This window comes from Scyliorhinus canicula, chromosome 4 (assembly GCF_902713615.1).
Source record: "Scyliorhinus canicula chromosome 4, sScyCan1.1, whole genome shotgun sequence".
Taxonomy (NCBI): domain Eukaryota; kingdom Metazoa; phylum Chordata; class Chondrichthyes; order Carcharhiniformes; family Scyliorhinidae; genus Scyliorhinus; species Scyliorhinus canicula.
The window spans coordinates 16867847-16888360 of NC_052149.1; the positions used below are offsets into that span (position 1 = coordinate 16867847).

General features: G+C 51.2%; 1 protein-coding gene across 1 annotated transcript in view; it reads right to left on the reverse strand.

Moving 5' to 3' along the window:
• Nucleotides 1–10354, reverse strand: part of LOC119964381 — a 283807-nt gene extending 273453 nt beyond the window's left edge. Inside the window, exon 1 of the mRNA XM_038793775.1 lies at nt 10065–10354. Coding sequence (XP_038649703.1) covers nt 10065–10128 — 64 coding nt within the window. The 5' untranslated portion in view covers nt 10129–10354. The remainder of the gene's footprint in view (nt 1–10064) is intronic.
• Nucleotides 10355–20514: the final 10160 nt, after the last annotated feature.

The window sequence follows — 20514 nt, forward strand, 5'->3', positions numbered from 1 at the left end:
AGTGAGAGAGACCGGCTTCCAATACTTGAAGAAATGCAACTCGATTTTATTGAACTCTTAACTATCATACATACTTTAGCTGTGGGTTGACATTATGCTGAATTGACTGGAGACCTGAGGCTAACCTGACCAGACTATCTTACTACCACATGGTGTATGTTCTAGTTGTTTTTCATGGGCTCAGACTGTCTCAGAGGCTGGATCCCAAGAGAGCGGGAAAACTAGTGCCCTCTGGCTTTATAGTGGTCGTGTCCTGTCTGGTGATTGGCTGCTGTGTTCATGGTCATCCTGTGTGTCAATCAATGCCTGTCTGTGCACCATTATATACTTGTGTGTATATTATGACAAAACTTAGGAGGGATGTTCAGGTCGTGGAGATGGTACTGAGGAGGTCTCCCAGGATCTTCCAAAATTTCACAACCCTTCTGAGTGGAGGAATGTCTCCTCGGCTCAGTCCCAAATTATCAATCTCCTTGTCCTGAAACTGAGCCCCTATGTTCTAGATCTATCAGCCCGGGAAACAACATCACAGTATCTATCCTCTCAAAACTCCTCACAATCTGGAATATTTCAATGAGGTCCTCTCTCAGAGGGTACAATTCGCTCAATTTCTCATCACAACACAAACCCTCATCCCAGGGACCAATCTATTGAACCTTCGCCTCCAATGGGTCACAGTCTGTGCGGGGTCTGCACTTTCTCCCCGTGTCTGCGTGGGTTTCCTTCGGGTGCTGCGGTTTCCTCCCACAGTCCATAGATGTGCAGGCTAGGTGCTAAATTGCCCCTTCGCGTCCAAAAGGTCAGGTGGGGTTAGTGGGTTACAGGGATGGGGTGGAGGTGTGGGCTTTAATATGGGTGCTCTTTCCAAGGGCTGGTGCAGATTCGATGGGCCGAGTGGTCTCTTTCTGCACTGTAAATTCTATGATTCTAATACAAGGGTCGATATGGAGGCCAAAACTGCACGCAGTATTCTCAGTGTGGTTTCAGCAAAGCCCTACACAAGTATAGCAAGTCTTCTTTATATCTGTACTCCAGTCACCTTGCAACAAAGGCTGGCATGCTATTTGCCTGCATGCCACCCTTTTCTGTTTGTTGTCTAAGCACGCCCAGGAATATTAATGTTTACTAGACAAGAATGAGGGAGCAAAGTCAGGCGATGGTTTGGAGGTGAAAATTGGGGGCTTTGGGGTTGTGCGGGCGTGTGTTCAGAAGCACACATCAGGTCAAATGTAGCAACAGGGCTGCGGACAATCTGGTTCACCCTCCGCACTGCTTACCAGGGAGAGCAAAGACGTCAGTGGAAAGGGAACAATAATTTCTGGCCTTGTATCTCTTCCTATTTGTGTCCACTACCGGATGGTTGATGGGTGTATAACAGATTGCGTACAGGAAGCAGTGCCCTGTACTTGGAAGAACACAGCATCAGAAGAGAATAGTTGCAGCACAGTGCAGCTGCTTGGTTGGTCAGTGGAGCCAGGCATCAAAATGCCTCACTCCTTCCTGGAGTATGGATGTCTGCTGTGGCAAACCTTTGTTCATGGAATACCTGCAGTGCAGTAGGAGAGCATTTGGCCCATCGAGTCTGCCACCAACCCTTCAAATGAGCACTCTGCCCTTTTACGAGTGTCCACCTTGCGCTATCCCCATAATCTCATAACCTAACACGCACATCCCTGGACATTAAGGAGCAATTTAGCATGGCTGATCCACCTAACCTGTATGTCTTTGGACTGTGGGAGGAAACCAGAGCACCCGGAGGAAACCCACACACACATGGGGAGAATGTGCAAACTCCACACAGTCACCCAAGGCCGGAATTGAACCTGGGTCTCTGGTACTATGATGCAGCAGTGCTAACCACTGTGCCACTGTGCCGCCCAGGCAACACGTAACACTGACAGCACTATGTGATAAATAACAAAAGTTGCTATAACCTATATACCAGATTATACCATAACTTTCAAACCTTGCCCTTCATTTCAGAAGTGGAGATGCCGGTGTTGGACTGGGGTGAGCACAGTAAGAAGTCTTACAACACCAGGTTAAAGTCCAACAGATTTGTATTCAAACACTAGCTTTCGGAGCGCAGCTCCTTCCTCAGGTGAATGTCTGAATTCACCAGTCTGACTATAATGATGTAATTATTTTACTTATTCCACTGTAAGTAGAACATCTGGTTGATTGTCCCTCAAAAAACATTCTAGTTTTGGTGAGCTAACTTTCGAGAACATACTTTGACTTAGAATCGAGGTTTGGAATAGAGACATTAATGCTCCCACGAACTTTCCTTTTTGCTCACATCTACTTTAGCCTCAAGAAGCAACCCTGGCCATTTGTAGAAAACTGCATTGGTGACAGAATGGTGCACAATGTGCAAAGTTCCCTCGTCCTTCTGCTACTTTAGAGGGAGATTGCAGGGTAGCGGTAATGTCACTGGTCGAGTAGTCCAGAGGCCCAGGCTGATGTTCTGGAATGAGGGTTCAAATTCCACCATGGTAGCTGATGGCATTTAAATTCAAATCATTAAATCTGGAATCTATATCAGTTAAGCCAATCCAATTATCTTCCCACACATTCACTAAGCCAGACTTATGCCTGTTTCCCTTTCTGCCACTGACGTCTTCCAGTCTCGCAGTAGGTGACCCCCCTCAAGCCATACAAAACGCCATAAACCTCTGTGGGACCAGAAGATACTGCCGGCGGCCAATGGCAGGCCTTAGAGTGGGAACGTGGCTCTGGCAGTCGGAGGCCTCACGACCAATAGTGGAATGATGAAAATCAAAGGATGTGACAAAATAAAATTTTGGCCGAGCTTAAGTAACACCTGTCATCCATATTGGCACAGCCTGACGTGCGCCAGAGGCTGATAAGGCCAGGTGTTTCTTGACAGCACTGGGACTATGTCTGAATGGAGTATGGCAGCAAAGCATGCGTGAAGCAATAATTCCATTCTTCACCAGAGAAGAGAAAGATCTTAACAACACCTCACCACATGCCTCGGTGCTCATAACACCCAATGGATCACTTTGACGTGTGGTGATTATGATGTGCCACAGTCAGCGGCCATTTTGAACTCAAGGGGCGGGGTTCTTCGGTACGTCAGCCCCGTTTTCCTGAGCGACGTGCCCTTGCCAGCAGCGGGATTCTCCGTTCCCGCCACCTGCCAATGGGATTTCCCCATTATGGCCACCCCACTCCGCCGGGAAACCTGCAGGTGTGGGTGCGCTGCCGGCGCAACGGAGAATCCCCATGGTCGAAAATCCGGCCCAAGATCTCACAAGCAGCAATGAGGCAGTTGCCTATTTCACCTGTTGCTTTTCAAAATGCTTGATGGTTGAGGAGGAGCAGTGACCAGGGAGGCCTCGCGATCCATGGGCGGGTCCATTTGACATCGCATCATGACGGCAAGGCAGCATATCCCTGATATCAGTGTCCCAGGATGTTGACAATAACTGCCTTTTGTAGATTGTGGCTGCCTTCCAAACGGGTACTTACTTCAGCAACTGCTCTTAATTTTGTTTGAGCAGCAATGAAACCAGAAAGGCAGTGTATCGCTACAGAGTAACATTGCCTGCAAGTTAACCAACTGATGTACCATCAATTGGACACGAGACACAATGAAGGTCCAAACTTAGGCTTTAATCAGCTGGATGTTAGCCCGGTGGTCGACTACAGTGTAAGGCCGACCGCCGGGAACTCTGGGTACTTATACCCCGCCTCGGAGGCGGGGTCTACTAGCCTCTCGACCAATTGGTGAGCAGTCACATGACTAGTCCCAGCCAATCAGCTGAGAGGCACATGACCAGCCAGAGCCAATGGGAAACCAGTGCTCTGCACCAATGGCAGTGCTCCCATTCATACCACCACACCAACAATGCATTTCAATGTGATGCAAGTCATCATATCCTCTGTTTGCCAAATAGTCTTTTAGAAATATTGCAGCCAAGAAGAAAATATGTCTCATCCTTCAAATAAATACCCAGGCACAGCTCAGCGGAATAGTTGCTTGGATTTTGTTCCTTACCCTTTTGTCTTTTGCCAATTTTATCCGACCCCCCTCTTTGTCTTCTGAGGTTCAATTCTCGGCTTGGGTCACTGTGTGTGCAGAGTCTGCACGTTCTTCCCGTGTCTGCCTGGGTTTCCTCCGGGTGCTCCGGTTTCCTCCCATAAGTCCAGAAAGACGGGCTGTTAGGTGAATTGGACATTCTGAATTCTCCCTCTGTCTACCCAAACAGGCGCCGGAGTGTGGCGATAAGGGGCTTTTCACAGTAACTTCATTGCAGTCTTAATGTAAGCCTACTTGTGACACTAATAAAGATTATTAGTATTCTAAATCAATCCAGTAATTTGTTAATTAATAATAAACAATCGAACTTTCGCGAATAACAACTTTTGCAGATTCAAAATAGCTGTTTGCCATTCTGCTGTGTCATTCCCTTGTAGCCATGACTCAGCAATTTGAAATGGCTCAGCTATAGATAAGGGCCTTGACTCGTCAAAACATTTCATCTTACCAGCAACTAAGTTCCTACTTGATGAAAAGTACGGAGGTAAACAGAATGGTGTTGATGCTTACAGCTTTCACCCAGCATAAACAGCTGCAACAACCATATAATATTGGATGGTGCCCCTTAACTACTGACATTGCGGCCATTTTGAAAGTGTCCACTCGTCCACCTGATTCAGGCAGGAAGCCCCTTTTAATAGGGAAATCATGATGTCACGATACAAAGGGGACTCCAATTTGAGAAGCAGGGGCCTCACAAAGGTAAACCAGGTTACCACTTCCTCCTGGGACCACCACCCACCCTGCTCACAACCATCTTCTGCAATTTATCCTGCTGGTGCTGCCCAGGCCCATTCTTGAGCCTTCAACTGTTGGGTTCTCCTCCACTCCCCACCCCAACAGATCACCAGCCAAATTTAATTGAGGGTCGGTCTACAACTGAGCTGAGAGCTGATAACACCTCTATGGACTAATCCATTTCTGTTGGGACCTCTCGTGTGAGCAATGTTGACCAAGAAGCTCTCTGAAGAATGTCGCGGGCTCTTTAGAAGGTCTACCTGAGATAGCACTCAAGACCTTGATTGAATGGTTCATCCAAAAGACAGCACTTCCATTAACGCAGCATCCCCTCAATTCTGAGGTATATTTACAGCATCAAAGGCTACCTAATAAGATAAGAGCCCATGGTGTTGGGGATAGTATACTTGCATGGATAGACAGAGAGGGCGATTGTACAGCCACCCAGAGCTCCCAGAATCACACCCAGAGTTGGGGTAAGAGGGACATTTTCAGGATGGCAACCTAAAACTAGTGGAGGGCCACAGGGATCCATGCTGGGGCCATAAGTGAATGTATTATTGCCAAGTTTGCGGATGGCACAAAAATAGGTGGGAAGGCTAGTGGTGAGTGCGGCAGAAAGGCGGGAATCCTCCGGCCGTTCACTGGTGGCGGGATTCTCTGGTCCCGCTAGCAGCATACCTCCGCCCGCAGTTTTCCCAGCGGAGTGGTGGAGCTTCAATGGGAAATCCCACTGACAGTGGCGGAAGCAGAAAATCTCGCGGCCAGCGAACGGTGCGCCAGCTCCCGCCGCCCAGAAACACAGGGCAGAGAGGCTGGAGAATCCTGTCCAAAGAGTCGAGTGAGGGAAAGAGACAGGCTAAGTGAGTGAGCAAAGGGATAGCAGTTGGAACGTACTGTCTGAAAATATGAAGTTATGCACTTTGGTACATAGAACATAGAATATTACAGCACAGTACAGGCCCTTCGGTCCTCGATGCTGCGCCGACCTGTGAAACCACTCTAAAGCCCATCTACACTATTCACTTATCATCCATATGTTTATAAACATATGGATAAATCCAATGACCATTTAAATGCCCTTAGTATTGGTGAGTCCACTACTGTTGCAGGCAGGGCATTCCACGCCCTTACTACTCTCTGAGTAAAGAACCTACCTCTGACATCTGTCCTATATCTATCTCCCCTCAATTTAAAGCTATGTCCCCTCGTGCCAGACATCACCATCCGAGGAAAAAGACTCTTACTGTCCACCCTATCTAATCCTCTGATCATCTTGTATGCCTCAATTAAGTCACCTCTTAACCTTCTTCTCAACAGCCTCAAGTCCCTCAGCCTTTCCTCATAAGATCTTCCCTCCACACCAGGCAACATTCTGGAAAATCTCCTCTGCACCTTTCCAATGCTCCCACATCCTTCCTATAATGCGGCGACCAGAATTGCACGCAATACTCCAAATGCGGCCGCACCAGAGTTTTGTGCAGCTGCAACATGACCTCATGGCTCCGAAAGTCAATCCCTCTACCAATAAAAGCTAACACACCGTACGCCTTCTTAACAACCCTCTCAACCTGGGTGGCAACTTTCAGGGATCTATGGACAAAGGTAGGAAGAATAAAGAAGCTGAATATTACTTAAATGGAAAAAGACAGCAGAAAGCTGCTGCACAGAAGGATGTGAGGATCCTTGTGCGTAAAAGGCTAGCCTGTAAACAGCTGGTAATTGGGAAGGCAAATGGAATGTTGGCCTTTATTTCAAAGGGAATGGGGTATGAAAATGGGGCAGTCTTGCTAAATCTATACAAGGCACTAGTTAGACCACACCTGGAATACTGTGAACAGTTTTGGTCCCCTTGTTGGAGATTTCATTATCAAGCATTGTCAATGAAACAGGATGAATGTTTTATGAATCTCTCATTTTGTGGTTTCCCAATTGAAGTGGGGTGCAGCAACTCAAATACAACTCTCACTAAATACTGGTTCAGACACGCGAGGCAGGCCACCACGTCAACTGTCATACCAATTCTGTTTACCTCACATATGGAGAGGAGCGGGAGAGGGTGGGGCGGCCATTTGGTAAAATAGCTCAGTGCTCTTCACTCCTCCTCTACTCAAGGTAACGCCTTGGGCTGGTACAATTCCACATTGAACTGGCACAAGTAACTAGTTAAGCACGTATCTTTGATAGAGTGAATGATGGATTACCACTGACGAGCCTGACCCATGTGTGTGCTTCCGTGCTGCGCGGAGGGAAGTGCCACCTTTTGGATGAGACACTAACCGAAGGCCCCATCAACCCTTTTGTGGGGTAGGTATTAAGGGAGGGGGGGGGGGGGACACAAAATGTCTCACTGCATTATCCCTTAAAATTATGTCCGCTCGTGACAGCCATTTCTGCCCTGGGGAAAAGCCTCTGGCTATCCACTCTATCCATGCCTCTCATCACCTTGTACACCTCTATCAAGTCACCTCTCTCCCTTCTTCACTCCAGTGAGAAAATCCCTAGCTCCCTCAACCTTTCTTCATAAGACATGCCCTCCAGTCCAGGCAGCATCCTTGCAGATCTCCTATGCACCCTCTCCAAAGCATCCATATCCTTCCTAAAAAAAATGAGGCGACCAGAACTGGACACAATTCATTAAAACTTTAATACCTTAAGAAGATTTGAAGCACAATGCCAGGCTGAGTTTACTTACCATGCCCTCACACGGCATTGGCAACCACGGCCTTCCAATGGATTGATTCGTGATGGTGATTGGCAAAGTACTGTCATGGTCTGCCATTGCCTTCTGCAGTGTGGCTGACCAGGAAACCTTTACCACCTGCCATCAGACATATTGGAAGGATTCACATGTTGATGATGAACCTGCTTGGCCACACGTTGAATGCTCCTTCCGTGACAATCAGCTCCTGGAGTGGGACTTGAACTCAAAGGTAGGGAAAGTTACAAGTACAACCTCAGGACGTCCATAACCTTATGGAGATCTTTAAGGTGAGATAGGGTGAGACATGGAGAAGATGTTTCCACTTTGTGGGTGAGATCACAATCACAGGCGATAAGTAGAAGACAGTAAATAACAAATTCAGTGGACAATTCAAGACCTTTTTTTTTAAACCCAGAAAGCTGTTAAATATAGAACTCCACAGGATTGGTGAGGAGAAAGTAGGTGCACAGTTTAACAAAAATAAAAAGCTAGAGTCCCGTTTTGGGCATAAATAGCGGGGTGCTTCTCGGAGCCCACTGTACTGAGAGTGACGCTGCAATCAAACCGCACTTTGTTTTTTGGGGGCCTTTGTGGGGAACGCCCACCACTTACCCCACTTTTTTTAAACCAACATTTCTGAATGCCGTCACGATCTCTCGACTTCCCCACCGCAGCGTCCGGACCCCCCCTCAATGCCCAACATACCTATTAGGGGGTCCTCAAGTGCACCCACCGCAAAAGGGAAGGGCTACCAAGGGCCCGATCGACGGTCTGGGCAACCTGGCACCTGGTAGTGCCCCTACCAACCTCGAAATGTCAGCTCGGCACCCTGGCAGTGCCAGAGCAGTGATGCCAGGGTGGCATTGCCAGGGCAGTAGCAGAGGTGCCAGGGCATTGCCCGAGGGCCTCCGATTGCCTGGGAGATCTCACCCCCCCATGTGCTGTTAGGCCTGGTCCATGTTTGTGGAAATCAGTGTTACACAGTGCCACAGTGAGGTCTCCCAGGCATGAGTGTTTGATCCCAGGCCTTGTGATACTCCGACGCAACCATATTTAAGTGAGCCTAACTGCTTAAATATGCAAATCTGGATCCCGGCTAGGGAAGGCGAGACCGCAGATTGCGACATCTCGCGAGATCTCGTTAGATCCCGCAAAGTGTCCCGTGTGTCGTAAATCTTGCGAGATTTAATGCCTTCATCACATCACCGAGGTGGGCAGGCCCAGGCTGTTCGATCGCCCCTTGGTAAACACGTAAGGGAAGGAAGAATAGGACGTGCTGTTGGATGAAGTAGACAACGAGCGAGCATTGACGCTGGCCTGGTTCGATGGGCCTGAATGTCCCGTTTCCAATGCTGTCATTGTCAGTAATACACAAAATATCTGAACAAAAAAACTGAATAATGGAGATAATACAGCTTAAAGGATGAAGGGTGGAAAAGGATCTTGAGAAATGAGGGAGAGGATGGAAAGTTCTGTCATTAACTCAGTGAGCTATTTCAACCTGATTTGCGTCATCACGTCCTGTATTTGCCAAGAAGCTCTGATGAGGATCGTTTGCTGAAATGTTGTGTGGATACGCCAGTTGCAAAGAAGCCCCATTCATTCCCACGTAGGCAGTAGATAACGGTTCAAGCTATCTTTCACAGAAGACACACTTACTTTTCTAGCATTGCCTATCACACTGAGTCAGCATGTTATTGTACAGACCTGCTGTGTCACTGCATGTTAGCCACAACTCTGTCTGAAGGACACAGGCTACATGCAGATAAAACCTGCCTTCAGAACATTCTTTGACTATTTTCTTTTCTTGCTGGATTTGTCATCTCTGGTCTCCCCCCTCCCATCGCCACCCCCTCCCCCCCATCGCCACCCCCTCCCCCCCATCGCCACTCCCTCCCCCCCATCGCCACCCCCCCATCGACATCGCCACCCCCCATCGACATCGCCCGCCCCCCCCGCCACCATCATACTTTATTGAAGTATGGTTCATTGGGAGTCAGTCACCCTCTGCTACAACAACACTAATCTGCATTTACCTAGCCTCTTTAATGAAGAAAACCCTCCCTAGGCTTTTCATGGGCGGGTAATCAGAGAAGAAGAATTGATGTTGAGATTGGTGGGGGGGGGGGGGGGGTTCCGAGTACGTGCGGGGCGGAGAGGTTTAGGAAAGCAGATCCAGAGCTTGGGTACCTCGTCACAGTCCCATCCGCAATGATGACGGGCAGGCTCCTTAGCCACAACTGCAGGCCGTCCTTCACTTTGAGGGGCTTTCGACACAAAGAACTGAAAGCACTGGCAGCGATTAGAAGCTGACTATCTCCTCCCTGGCACAGGGGCACCGTGGCGGTTCCCACCACCAACTTTCGCTGCCAATGTAGCGCCAACCAAGAACCAAGCCCAAGGTCATCCCTAGTCATGTGCAGCTTCACGCTCCGCCCGCCTGAACACCCTGAGTGGTCAGGAGCCAGCGCTTCGCAGTTTCAAAGGCTAGAGCAGCCACTTGTTGAAAGTAAAACGGAACGGTAAAGGGACTGAGCGATAAGAAAGCTGTGTTACCTGGAGTCGCGGCTAGCTCAGTGCTGCTTCCAGTGGCGTTCTGCGTTCCGTTCCTCTTCTCCATTCTTGACACTTCTCTTCTAAGTCCCCTGAAAGCTTGGCGTGATTCGAAACGCAGAGGAATGTTTTGTTTCGATTTTTAAAAAAAACTCTCTTCTGTGAACTGACTTGATCCAGATCCCACCCTTCAAGCAGAACCCTGCAGGGCAATGCGCCAGCTAAGCAGCAGGGCTTTCCAACTGAGTGGGCGGGTTGGTGTGGGGAGAGGAGGTGTGTGTGTGTGTGTGTGTGTGTGTATTGGGGGGGGGGGGGGGGGGGGAGTTGCCAGAGGGTAGGGAATGAGATACGGCGGCCCCAGCTCTAATTAACAGCAACACTGTCAGTCAAAACTGAAAGAGCAAAAAAAACGACTGTGGGCTCATCAAGGGAAAAGCCAGCTGAGGCAGTTAATTGTTTTGACAGGAAGTTTGAAAATGCCTGACTAATCAGCTGATCCAAGTGCAGAAAACAGGATGTTCTGCAGTTTTGAAATGTGGGGCTTCACAACCAGGGCCCATTTGTGCTGCCTCCGGGAATGCCTGACAGACTCAGAACCTGAGAAGGAGAAAGAATGCCACACTGGATGTCTCCTTTTTACTGCTATTTGGGGTTTTGTTAAAAGTAGCTATTCATGCCTTTTTTTTCTTTGGCTTTTAGTAGCTGGGTCAAACCACGGTAGAGCGAAACATCTGGCAATCATTGCCTGTGACATTATAAACAAGGGAAGGGCACAGTGATTATAAAGCATGTGGCTTTCAGGAAAACAATAATAGTCAAAATGTGACGTCGCTTAGGCAGCAACTGGTTTCGATTTGTATCTGGCTCTTCTGGAAGTAGTTTGGGAGTTGGGTTTATCATTTTCAGTGTTTATATTAGTAGTTTTGGAGGATATTAAAAAGCAGCAAGTTTATTTAGTTTTAGTTTAAAGTGGGATTACATTAACCTGGAGTCAAAGCGCTCATTTTCAAAGGCCCCCCCCCCCCACACCCCCCCCCCCCCCCCCCCTCCATTTGCAACCTAAAACACATTTCGCAGATGCAGTGGACCGACCACCGCTACCCCCACCCCACGACACCCCAGCCAAGAGTTTAAATTAACATCATTGCAATCTGGGCTCACGTTTCGCAGTGTTTCCCGTCAAGTAACAGTTGGGCGGAATCTGCAGGAAGATCTAATTAATTACGTTTCTTAATTGGAAGAGAGGTTACCTCAGGAAAAATGAAAACATTTGTCCTCCACTCAGGAAAGCGAGACTTGGGAACAAATAAGATGCTGGGATTCCCTTTCTGGGTCGATTGTAGCAGAGCATTGGGTTTTTATTTGGATGCTGCAAAGTTGGTTCTGCGTGCCTAACGAACGGTTAAGAAAGAACCATCTTGCAATTATTCAGCTCTCAAAGAATGTCTCAAAGTTGTCCTGTATCATGAAATTACTCCAGAAGAGATTCTTGTCATACATACAGGGCAGCTATTGTACACAGTAAGATCCAACAGGAATTAAATGGATGGCTGGATTAACCAATTTTACCGTTGCTGGTTGAGGGAGGAATGTTGCTCAGGACATCAGGGAATGTTGGGAGTGGGGGAGCTCTGGCTAATAGTGATCCAGAGGTCCAGGTGAATGTTATAGATATAGATATAGAGAAATACAGCACAGAACAGGCCCTTCGGCCCACGATGTTGTGCAGAACTTTTGTCCTAGGTTAATCATAGAATTTTGGACACTAAGGGCAATTTATCATGGCCAATCCACCCAACCTGCACATCTTTGGACTGTGGGAGGAAACCGGAGTACCCGGAGGAAACCCACGCACACACGGGGAGGATGTGCAGACTCCACACAGACAGTGACCCACGTCGAAATCGAACTTGGGACCCTGGAGCTGTGAAGCAATTGTGCTATCCACAATGCTACCGTGCTGCCCTTAAGAAGAAATTAATCTACACTCCATTATTCTAACCTAATCCATGTACCTATCCAATAGCCGCTTGAAGGTCCCTAACATTTCCGACTCAACTACTTCCACAGGCAGTGCATTCCATGCCCCCACTACTCTCTGGGTAAAGAAGCTACCTCTGACATCCCCTCTATATCTTCCACCATTTACCTTAAATTTATGTCCCCTTGTAATGGTTTGTTCCACCCGGGGAAAAAGTCTATCTATTTCCCTGATCATCTTATAAACCGCTATGTTCTGGCAACAATGGGTTCAAATCCCACCATGGCAGCTGGTGGAATTTAAATTCAAGTTATAAAATCTGGCATGAGAAGGTAGTCTCGGTAATGGTGACCACGGCAACTATCACTGAACCCCATTTGGTTCCTTATGGCCTTGGGGGAAGGAAAGCGTCTGAAACAGAAAATACCGGACAATCTCAGCAGGTCTGACAGCGTCTGTGCAGAGAAAAGGGAGTTTACGTTTCGAGTCTGGATGACTCTTTGCCAAAGCTGGAGAGAATTGGAAATGGTGCCAGATTTATACTGTAGGCAGGGGCGGGGGTAGCGGTGGAGCGGGATCATTTGATCTGATTCATATTTGACTCCAGACCCACAGTAATATGGTTGACTCTGAATTATCCTCTGAAATGTTCGATTAAGCCACTCAGTTCAAGGGCAATTAGGGATGGTGTGGTAAACCACGTGACTGTATTGCCTGGACTGTACTGTATCATACATGCCTGGGCTTGTCCAGGCTGGCTCCGCCTGTGGCTCCTCCCCTCGGGGCTTCTGTATCAAAGTGGCAAGTCTCCACCTCCAGCCCCAGTTCGGGTCCAGAGGCTGGAGGCTTGCTGTTCAGTGTATTAAAGCCTCAGTTAACTTTATCAACTCGTCGTGTATTATTGATGGTGTATCAATTTAATACACTAAACTTCTGAGATGGCGCTTCACTCAAGATGAACTCCTCACTCAAGCCCGATCGCCTGGAACATGACCCACAAGCAGCTGACGCTCGAGACTTTTGAACACTGGCTAAGCTGCTTCGAGGCCTGCCTCGCGTTCTTCAACGAGGACTTCACGGACCTCCAAAAGAAGCAGGTCCTCCACGCACAGGTGAGCCCAAGAATCTTTAACCTCATCAGGGACGCCCCATCGTACGCGGAGGTGATAACGCTGCTCAAAGGACACTATGTTAAATCCATCAACCAGGTATATGCTGGGCACCTCCTCACCACGAGACGCCAATGCCCCGGGGAATCACTTGCGGAATTCCTACGTGCCTTGCGCATCCCCTGTTGAAACTGTGACTGCCGAGCGATATCGGCTACCCAGCGCGCGGAGCTGCTGATCCGGGACGCCTATGTCGCGAGCATGCACTCGAACTATATCCACCAGCATTTATTAGAAGGGGGGACACTCGGCCTCCCAGAGACAGTCCAGCTCTCCAACTCACTGGAGGTGGCCTCCCAGAAAATGGTGGCCTACACCTCCAACTGCGCGGCACCCTTGTGGGCCCCGTGGGCGCAGCCATCAGCCAATCCGGACGCAGCGCAAGCCTGCGCCGTGCAGCAGTCCGCCAACGCCGGAGGTCCGAGGTGCTACTTCTGCGGCCAGGATAATCATTCCCAACAATCCTGCCCGACACGGAACGCGACTTGTAACGGCTGTGGGAAGAACGGCCACTTCGCAAAAACCTGCCAGGCCTGACCCCCACCCCCCTTAAATCTTCTAGGCCCAGCAGAACTGCCTGCTGCCTGTTGGGGCCACCTCCAGCTGCCGTGCCACCCGACACGTGCGACCCGTGGGCGCCGCCATCTTTAATCTCAGCCGACATGTGCGACCCACAGGGGCCGCCATCTTGGGCGCCATCTTGCACCTCGCCTGCCACGTGCGACTCATGGGGGCCGCCACCTTGGGACCCCTCCGCTACCTCCCGGGAACCCAGCTCGCCCGACCGTACACTGCTACCGCTGACCGCCCGCCAACCGTCTTCCGTCACTCGCCTCCGTCACACTGGACCAGTCCCGGCCGCACCATCTTGCGAAGTCCACGATGGCCGTCCGGATCAGCGGGCACGAGACGGCCTGCCTTTCCGACTCTGGGAGCACAGACAGCTGCATTCACCCTGATATGGTAAGGCGCTGCTCCCTCCCCATCCTACCCGCGACCCAGAAAATCTCCCTGGCTTCCGGATCCCACGCTGTGGAAATCCGGGGGTACTCCGTCGCGACCCTCACTGTGCAAGGCGTAGAGTACACCAACATTAGCCTCTACATCCTCCCCCTTGCCCGCAAATCTGACATGGCCAATCAGATTGAGCAGTATCGAGTCTTCTCTGCAGTCGACTTGAAGTCTGCGTACCATCAGTTCCCCATCCGCCCGGAGGACCGCCAATACATTCGAGGCAGATGGTCGCCTCGATCACTTCCTCAGGGTTCCCTTCGGCGTCACTAACGGGGTCTCGCACTTCCAAAGGGAAATGGGCTGAATGGTTGACCAGTACGGGCTGTGGGCCATGTTTACGTACCTGGACAACGTCACCATCTGCGGCCGTGACCAGCATGACCATGACGAGAACCTCCGGCACTTCCTCCACACCGTGAAACTCCTGAACCTCACTTATAATAGAGAAATGCGTCTTTCGCACGACCCGCCTGGCCATCCTTGGTTATGTGGTGGAACACAGAGTCCTAAGGCCCAATCCCGACCGCATGCGTCCCCTCCTGGAACTCCCCCTCCCCCACTGCCGAAAGGCCCTGAAGAGATGCCTGGGGTTCTTCTTCTTCTTTGCCCAGTGGGTCCCCAACTATGCGGACAAGGCCCGCCAACTGATCAAATCTATCACTTTTCTCCTGACGGCTGAGGCCCGACTGGCCTTCAACCGCATTAAAGCAGATATTGCCAAAGCCGCGATGCACGCTGTGGATGAGTCCATCCTGTTTCAAGTGGAAAGCAATGCGTAGGACTTGGAGGCATTACCTGGCCGGCAGGCGATTCACTCTCCTCACTGACCAACGGTCGGTTGCCTTCATGTTCAATAACACACAGCGGGGCAAGATTAAGAACGACAAGATTCTGAGGTGGAGGATCGCGCTCTCCACCTACAATTACGATATCTTGTATCATCCTGGGAAGCTCAATGAGCCCCCAGATGCCCTCTCCTGCAGTACATGTGCCAGCGCACAAGTAGGCCGACTCCGGGCCCTCCACAACGTCCTGTGTCACCCGGGGATCACCCACTTTTTCCATTTCATCAAGGCTCGCAACCTGCCTTACTCCATTGAGGAGGTCAGGTTCATGACCAGGGATTGCCAGGTCTGCACGGAGTGCAAACTGCACTTCTATCGGCCAGACAGAGCACACCTGGTAAAAGGCCCCCGCCCCTTTGAGCACCTCAGCATGGACTTCAAAGGGCCCCTTGATGTGACCATCAATTCACAAGACACGTGATTGGAAGTGAACAGTGGTTTTAATAATCTTACAACAGAGTCTGCCTGCGACGAGATGAACTGGCAGCAGGCTCACGACTGCAGAGCTTTATACTTCCAGTTAATGGGAGGAGCCATGGGCGGAGCCAAGGGTGGAGCCCAGTACAAACTCCTCATCTCCCCCTATGGGCAGAGCCACGCAATGGCTCGTATACAGAGCTCACAAGGACACAATACATATAATGGAACACAGTGTGAATTACTAAGTTTATAATTCACCACATTCACCCCCTGTAAAAAAATCAAGTCCGGCGGGGGTGATGGATCTACAAATTGAGCCGGTCCGGCTGCCGAGTCGTCCTTTGCGATCGGCGAAGCACCGGGGTTGAAGCCTCTTCTGGTGGCTGGGTGGTGGCGGTCGGTGAGGGTACGATGGCGGACACCAGGGGTGATTCGGTCCGAGCTTCGTACCCGACTGGTTCGACTGGCGACGGGGAGCACCGGAAACCCATAGGCGCGGGGGCGCGGAGCACGGGCAGTGAACCTATAGGCGCGGGGGCGCGGAGCACGGGCAGTGAATCTGTAGGCGCGGGGGCGCCGGGCACAGAGGGTTGTGCGGGGTGTAGTGTGAGGGGTACCTCGGCGTAGTAGTGGTGGGATTGGATCCTGCAGGTGCCAGGTCCCGGAGGGAAACAGTGTCCTGACGGCCATCAGGGTATTTGATGAAAGCGTATTGGGGGTTTGAGTGGAGTAGGAGCACTCTTTCTACGAGTGGGTCAGTTTTGTGTGCCCTGACGTGCTTCCGGAGGAGAACCGGGCCCGGTGTCTTCAACCATGCTGGGAGCGAAACCCCCGTGGTAGTGCCCCTGGAAAAAACAAATAGCCGTTCGTGAGGGGTCTGGTTGGTGGCCGTACATAGGAAGGCAAACATGAAGGCAACCGATCATTGGTCGGTGATGAGGGTGAACCTCCTACCTGCGAGGTAGTGCCTCCAGTGACGTATAGCTTCCACGATGGCTTGTGCTTCCTTTTCGACTGAGGAGTGTCGAAGTTCCGAAGCGGAGAGGGTTCGGGAGAAAAAGGCGACTGGTCTCCCTGCCTGATTCAGAGTGGCTGCGAGAGCGACCTCTGAGGCATCGCTCTCCACCTGAAAGGGGACGGATTCATCCACCGCCCACATGGCCGCTTTGGCGATGTCCTCCTTGATGCAGGTGAAGGCCTGGCGAGCCTCATCTGACAGAGGAAAGAGTGAGGCCTTGAATAGTGGACGGGCTTTGTCCGCATACTGAGGGACCCACTGGGCGTAATAGGAGAAAAATCCCAGGCACCTTTTGAGGGCCTTGGGACAATGAGGGAAGGGGAGTTGTAAGAGGGGGCGCATACGGTCTGGGTCGGGGCCCAGGACTCCGTTTTCCACGACATAGCCGAGGATGGCTAGCCTGGTCATGCGGAAAACGCATTTCTTCATGTTATACGTGAGGTTGCGTTTCTGGGCAGTCTGGAGAATTCGATGGATGTTAGCGTCGTGGTCCTGCTGATCATGGCCACAGATGGTGACGTTGTCCAAGTACGGAAACGTGGCCCGTAGCCCGTACTAGTCCACCATTCGGTCCCATTGCTCGTTGGAACACCGAGACCACATTCGTGATGCCAAAGGGAACCCGGAGGAAATGGAAGAGGCGGCCATCTGCCTCGAACGGCGTGTAGTGGCGGTCCTCCGGGCGGATTGGGAGCTGGTGGTATGCAGACTTCAGATCCATTGTGGAGAAAATACGATACTGGGCGATCTGATTCACCATGTCTGCAATCCTGGGGAGGGGTTACGCATCAAGGAGCGTGAACCGATTAATGGTCCATTACCATTTGGAATTTTTCCCCGGTCTTGACGACCACCACCTGAGCTCTCCAGGGGCTGTTACTGGCCTCAATGATCCCCTCACGTAGGAGGCTATGGACTTCGGTTCTGATAACCACCCTGTCCTGCAGGCTGTACCGCCTGCTGCGAGTGGCTACAGGTTTTCAGTCCGGCGTGAGATTGGCAAAGAGTGGAGGGGTCTCGATTTTTAGCGTCGCTAGACTGCAGATAGTGAGTGGAGGTAGGGGCCCGCCGAAGCTGAGTATGAGGCTTTTGAGGTTGCACTGGAAGTCGAGTCCCAGTAAGAGTGGGGCGCAGAGTTCGGGGAGTACGTATAGCTGGAAGTTCGAGTAGCTGGCGCCCTGAATTGTTAGGGTCTTAGGGTCACAACAGTGCGCCCTTAGAGGTGAACAGAGTGTGAGCCCGAAGCGAGGGAGATAGTTTGCCGCGTATGGAAGATAGGGAGCGAACAGCGTCTTACCAGATCTGGGTGTACGAAGCTCTCGGTGCTCCCGGAGTCGAAGAGGCACGGTGTACTGTACCCGCGATTTTAACGGTCATCATCGAGTTGCGGAGGTGTTTCGGCCGTGACTGGTCCAACGTGACCGCGCTGAGTTGCGGGTAGTCGGCGGCTCGATCAGCTGTGCTGGAGTGGCGGGCCGGGCAGTACTGCCGTGGGTGCTGGGGCCGTCCACAAAAATGGCACACTGGGCTGTGTAGTGGGTGGGTGGGCCGCGTGGCACAGGCCTGGGGCAGTCGCTGGTCGGGGGTCCCAGGATGGGGTCGCTTCGTCCGCGGGGAACGAGGTGAGGCTGCGGAACGAGATCTCCATGGTTGTATCTAACTCTACAGTGTCCTCCAAGTTCTGGGCCCCTTTTTCAAACAACCGCTGGCGCACATAGTTTGACCTGAGCTCTGCCACGTATACATCTCGGACAGCGAGCTCCATATGCTGAGCGGCTGATACAGCCTGATAATTACAGTCCCGAGCTAAGGCTTTTAAATCGCGCAGGAATTCGTCCTCATCTCCCCCTATGGGCAGAGCCACACAATGGCTCGTATACAGAGCCCACAAGGACACAATACATATAATGGAACAGTGTGAATTACTAAGTTTATAATTCACCACACCCCTCCCCTCCACTGACCGTAACGTGTACTTCCTCAACATCGTTGATGAGTACTCCAGATTCCCCTTCGCCCATCCCCTGCTCTGACATGACCTCTGCCACCATCATCAAGGCCCTGCACAGCCTTTTCACCCTGTTCGGGTTCCCTGCCTATATCCACAGGGAGCGTGTTGTCATCAGCTTCTTCACCCAGATGTTGAGTCGGCGAAGCAGGGGGCGGTGTCGGGGCGGAGGTGGTGGTATTTGTCGTTGGTGGGCCTGCGGGTGTCAGTACGCGAGGGAGGTGGCCAGGGGTGGTGGAAGGCAGTGTAGAGTGGGCTCCTCCTTAATGAGCGACGAGTTGCGTCAGTTCCTGCTCAGCAAAGGCATCGCCTCCAGCAGGACGACCAGCTACAACCCCCGGGGAAACGGACAGGTGGAGAGGGAGAACGGGACGGTCTGGAAGGCCGTCCTTCTGGCCCTACGGTCAAAGAATCCCCCAGTCTCCCGCTGGCAGGAGATCCTCCCCGATACTCTCCACTCCATCCGGTCACTCATATGTACAGCTACTAATGTGACCCCTCATGAACTCCTGTTTGCCTTCCCCAGGAAGTCCACCTCCGGGATCTCGCTCCCATCCTGGCTGGCAGTCCCAGGACCCGTCCTTCTCCGGCAGCATGCTAGGAGCCATGAAACCGCCCCCCTTGTCGAGAAGGTCCAGCTGCTCCATGCAAACCCCCAATATGCCTACGTGGCACACCAGGACGGGAGGCAGGACACAGTCTCCCTTCGGGATTCCCCGGAGACCATCACCACTCCCCTCCCCCCCCACTCTACTCCATCTTCCACTACCCCTGGCCACCTCCCTCGCGAACTGACACCCGCAAGCCCACCGGCGACAAATACCACCACCTCCGCCCTGACACCGCGCCCTCGTTCACCGACTCAACATTTGGGTGAAGAAGCTGATGACAACACGCTCCCGGACGCGCAGGCCTCGACGCCAGTGCCAACACCACAGCTGGGCATGAGGAGATCACGGCGGAAGGTCAAGGCCCCCGACAGACTGGACCTTTAAGACCACTTCAGTTAACTTTATCACCCCGTCGTGTATTATTGATGGCGTATCAGCTGGTCAACAATTTATTTTTAATTCATGCATGGGTTATGGGCATCGCTGGCTGGGCCAGCATTTATTGTGATTGCCCGTGAACTCTCAGGCCATTGCAGCAGACATTTTAAACGTCAACCATATTTGTTCATCTGAAAGTCAAATGTAGGCCAGATCAGGTAAAGGCAGCAGATTTCCTTCTCAAACAGATGCTTTCTTTACCACAATCGTTTCATTAAAAACAAAAAATTTAGAGTACCCGAGTTCCTGTACCAGCCTCCGCGAACAGGCGCCGGAATGTGGTGACTAGGGGCTTTTCACAGTAACTTAATTGAAGCCTACTCGTGACAATAAAGCGATTTTCATTTAATTTCATTTTCTTTTTTTTTTCCAATGAAGGGGCAATTTAGCCCGGCCAATCCACCTACCCTGCACATCTGTGGGTGGTGGGGGTGAGACCCACGCAGGCACGGGGGAAATGTCAAGCTTCATACGGACAGTGACCCCGGGGCCGGGATCGAACCCGGGTCCTCGGCGCCTTGAGGCAGCAGTGCTAACCACTGGGCTACCACGTCGCCCCGGCAATCATTTCATGGTCATCATTAAATTTTTAATTCCAGAGTTTCATTTAATTCAAATTAATTTAGCCTCCCACCATGATCGGGATTGGAGGCAGTTGGGTGTTAACAGTAGTCACATTGGCTGTGATGACGTATCCCTGGCTCTATTACGCCCTGGGCCAGGTGGCTGGAAGCCAACACGGCTCATGAAGAGCCTATTGAGAGCTTTTCTGTTTGCCCGGGTAGGCCACCTTGTGGAGGAGCTCCCATGTTCCCACAGTGATGGGGAGACGGTGGCACAGTGGTATTGGCCAGTGAATTTCAATTAACGGCCCAGTCATGACCGTGACCATGAATGTTGATTGTTGTAAAAACCCCATCTGACTCAATGATGCACTTTCAGGTAGGAG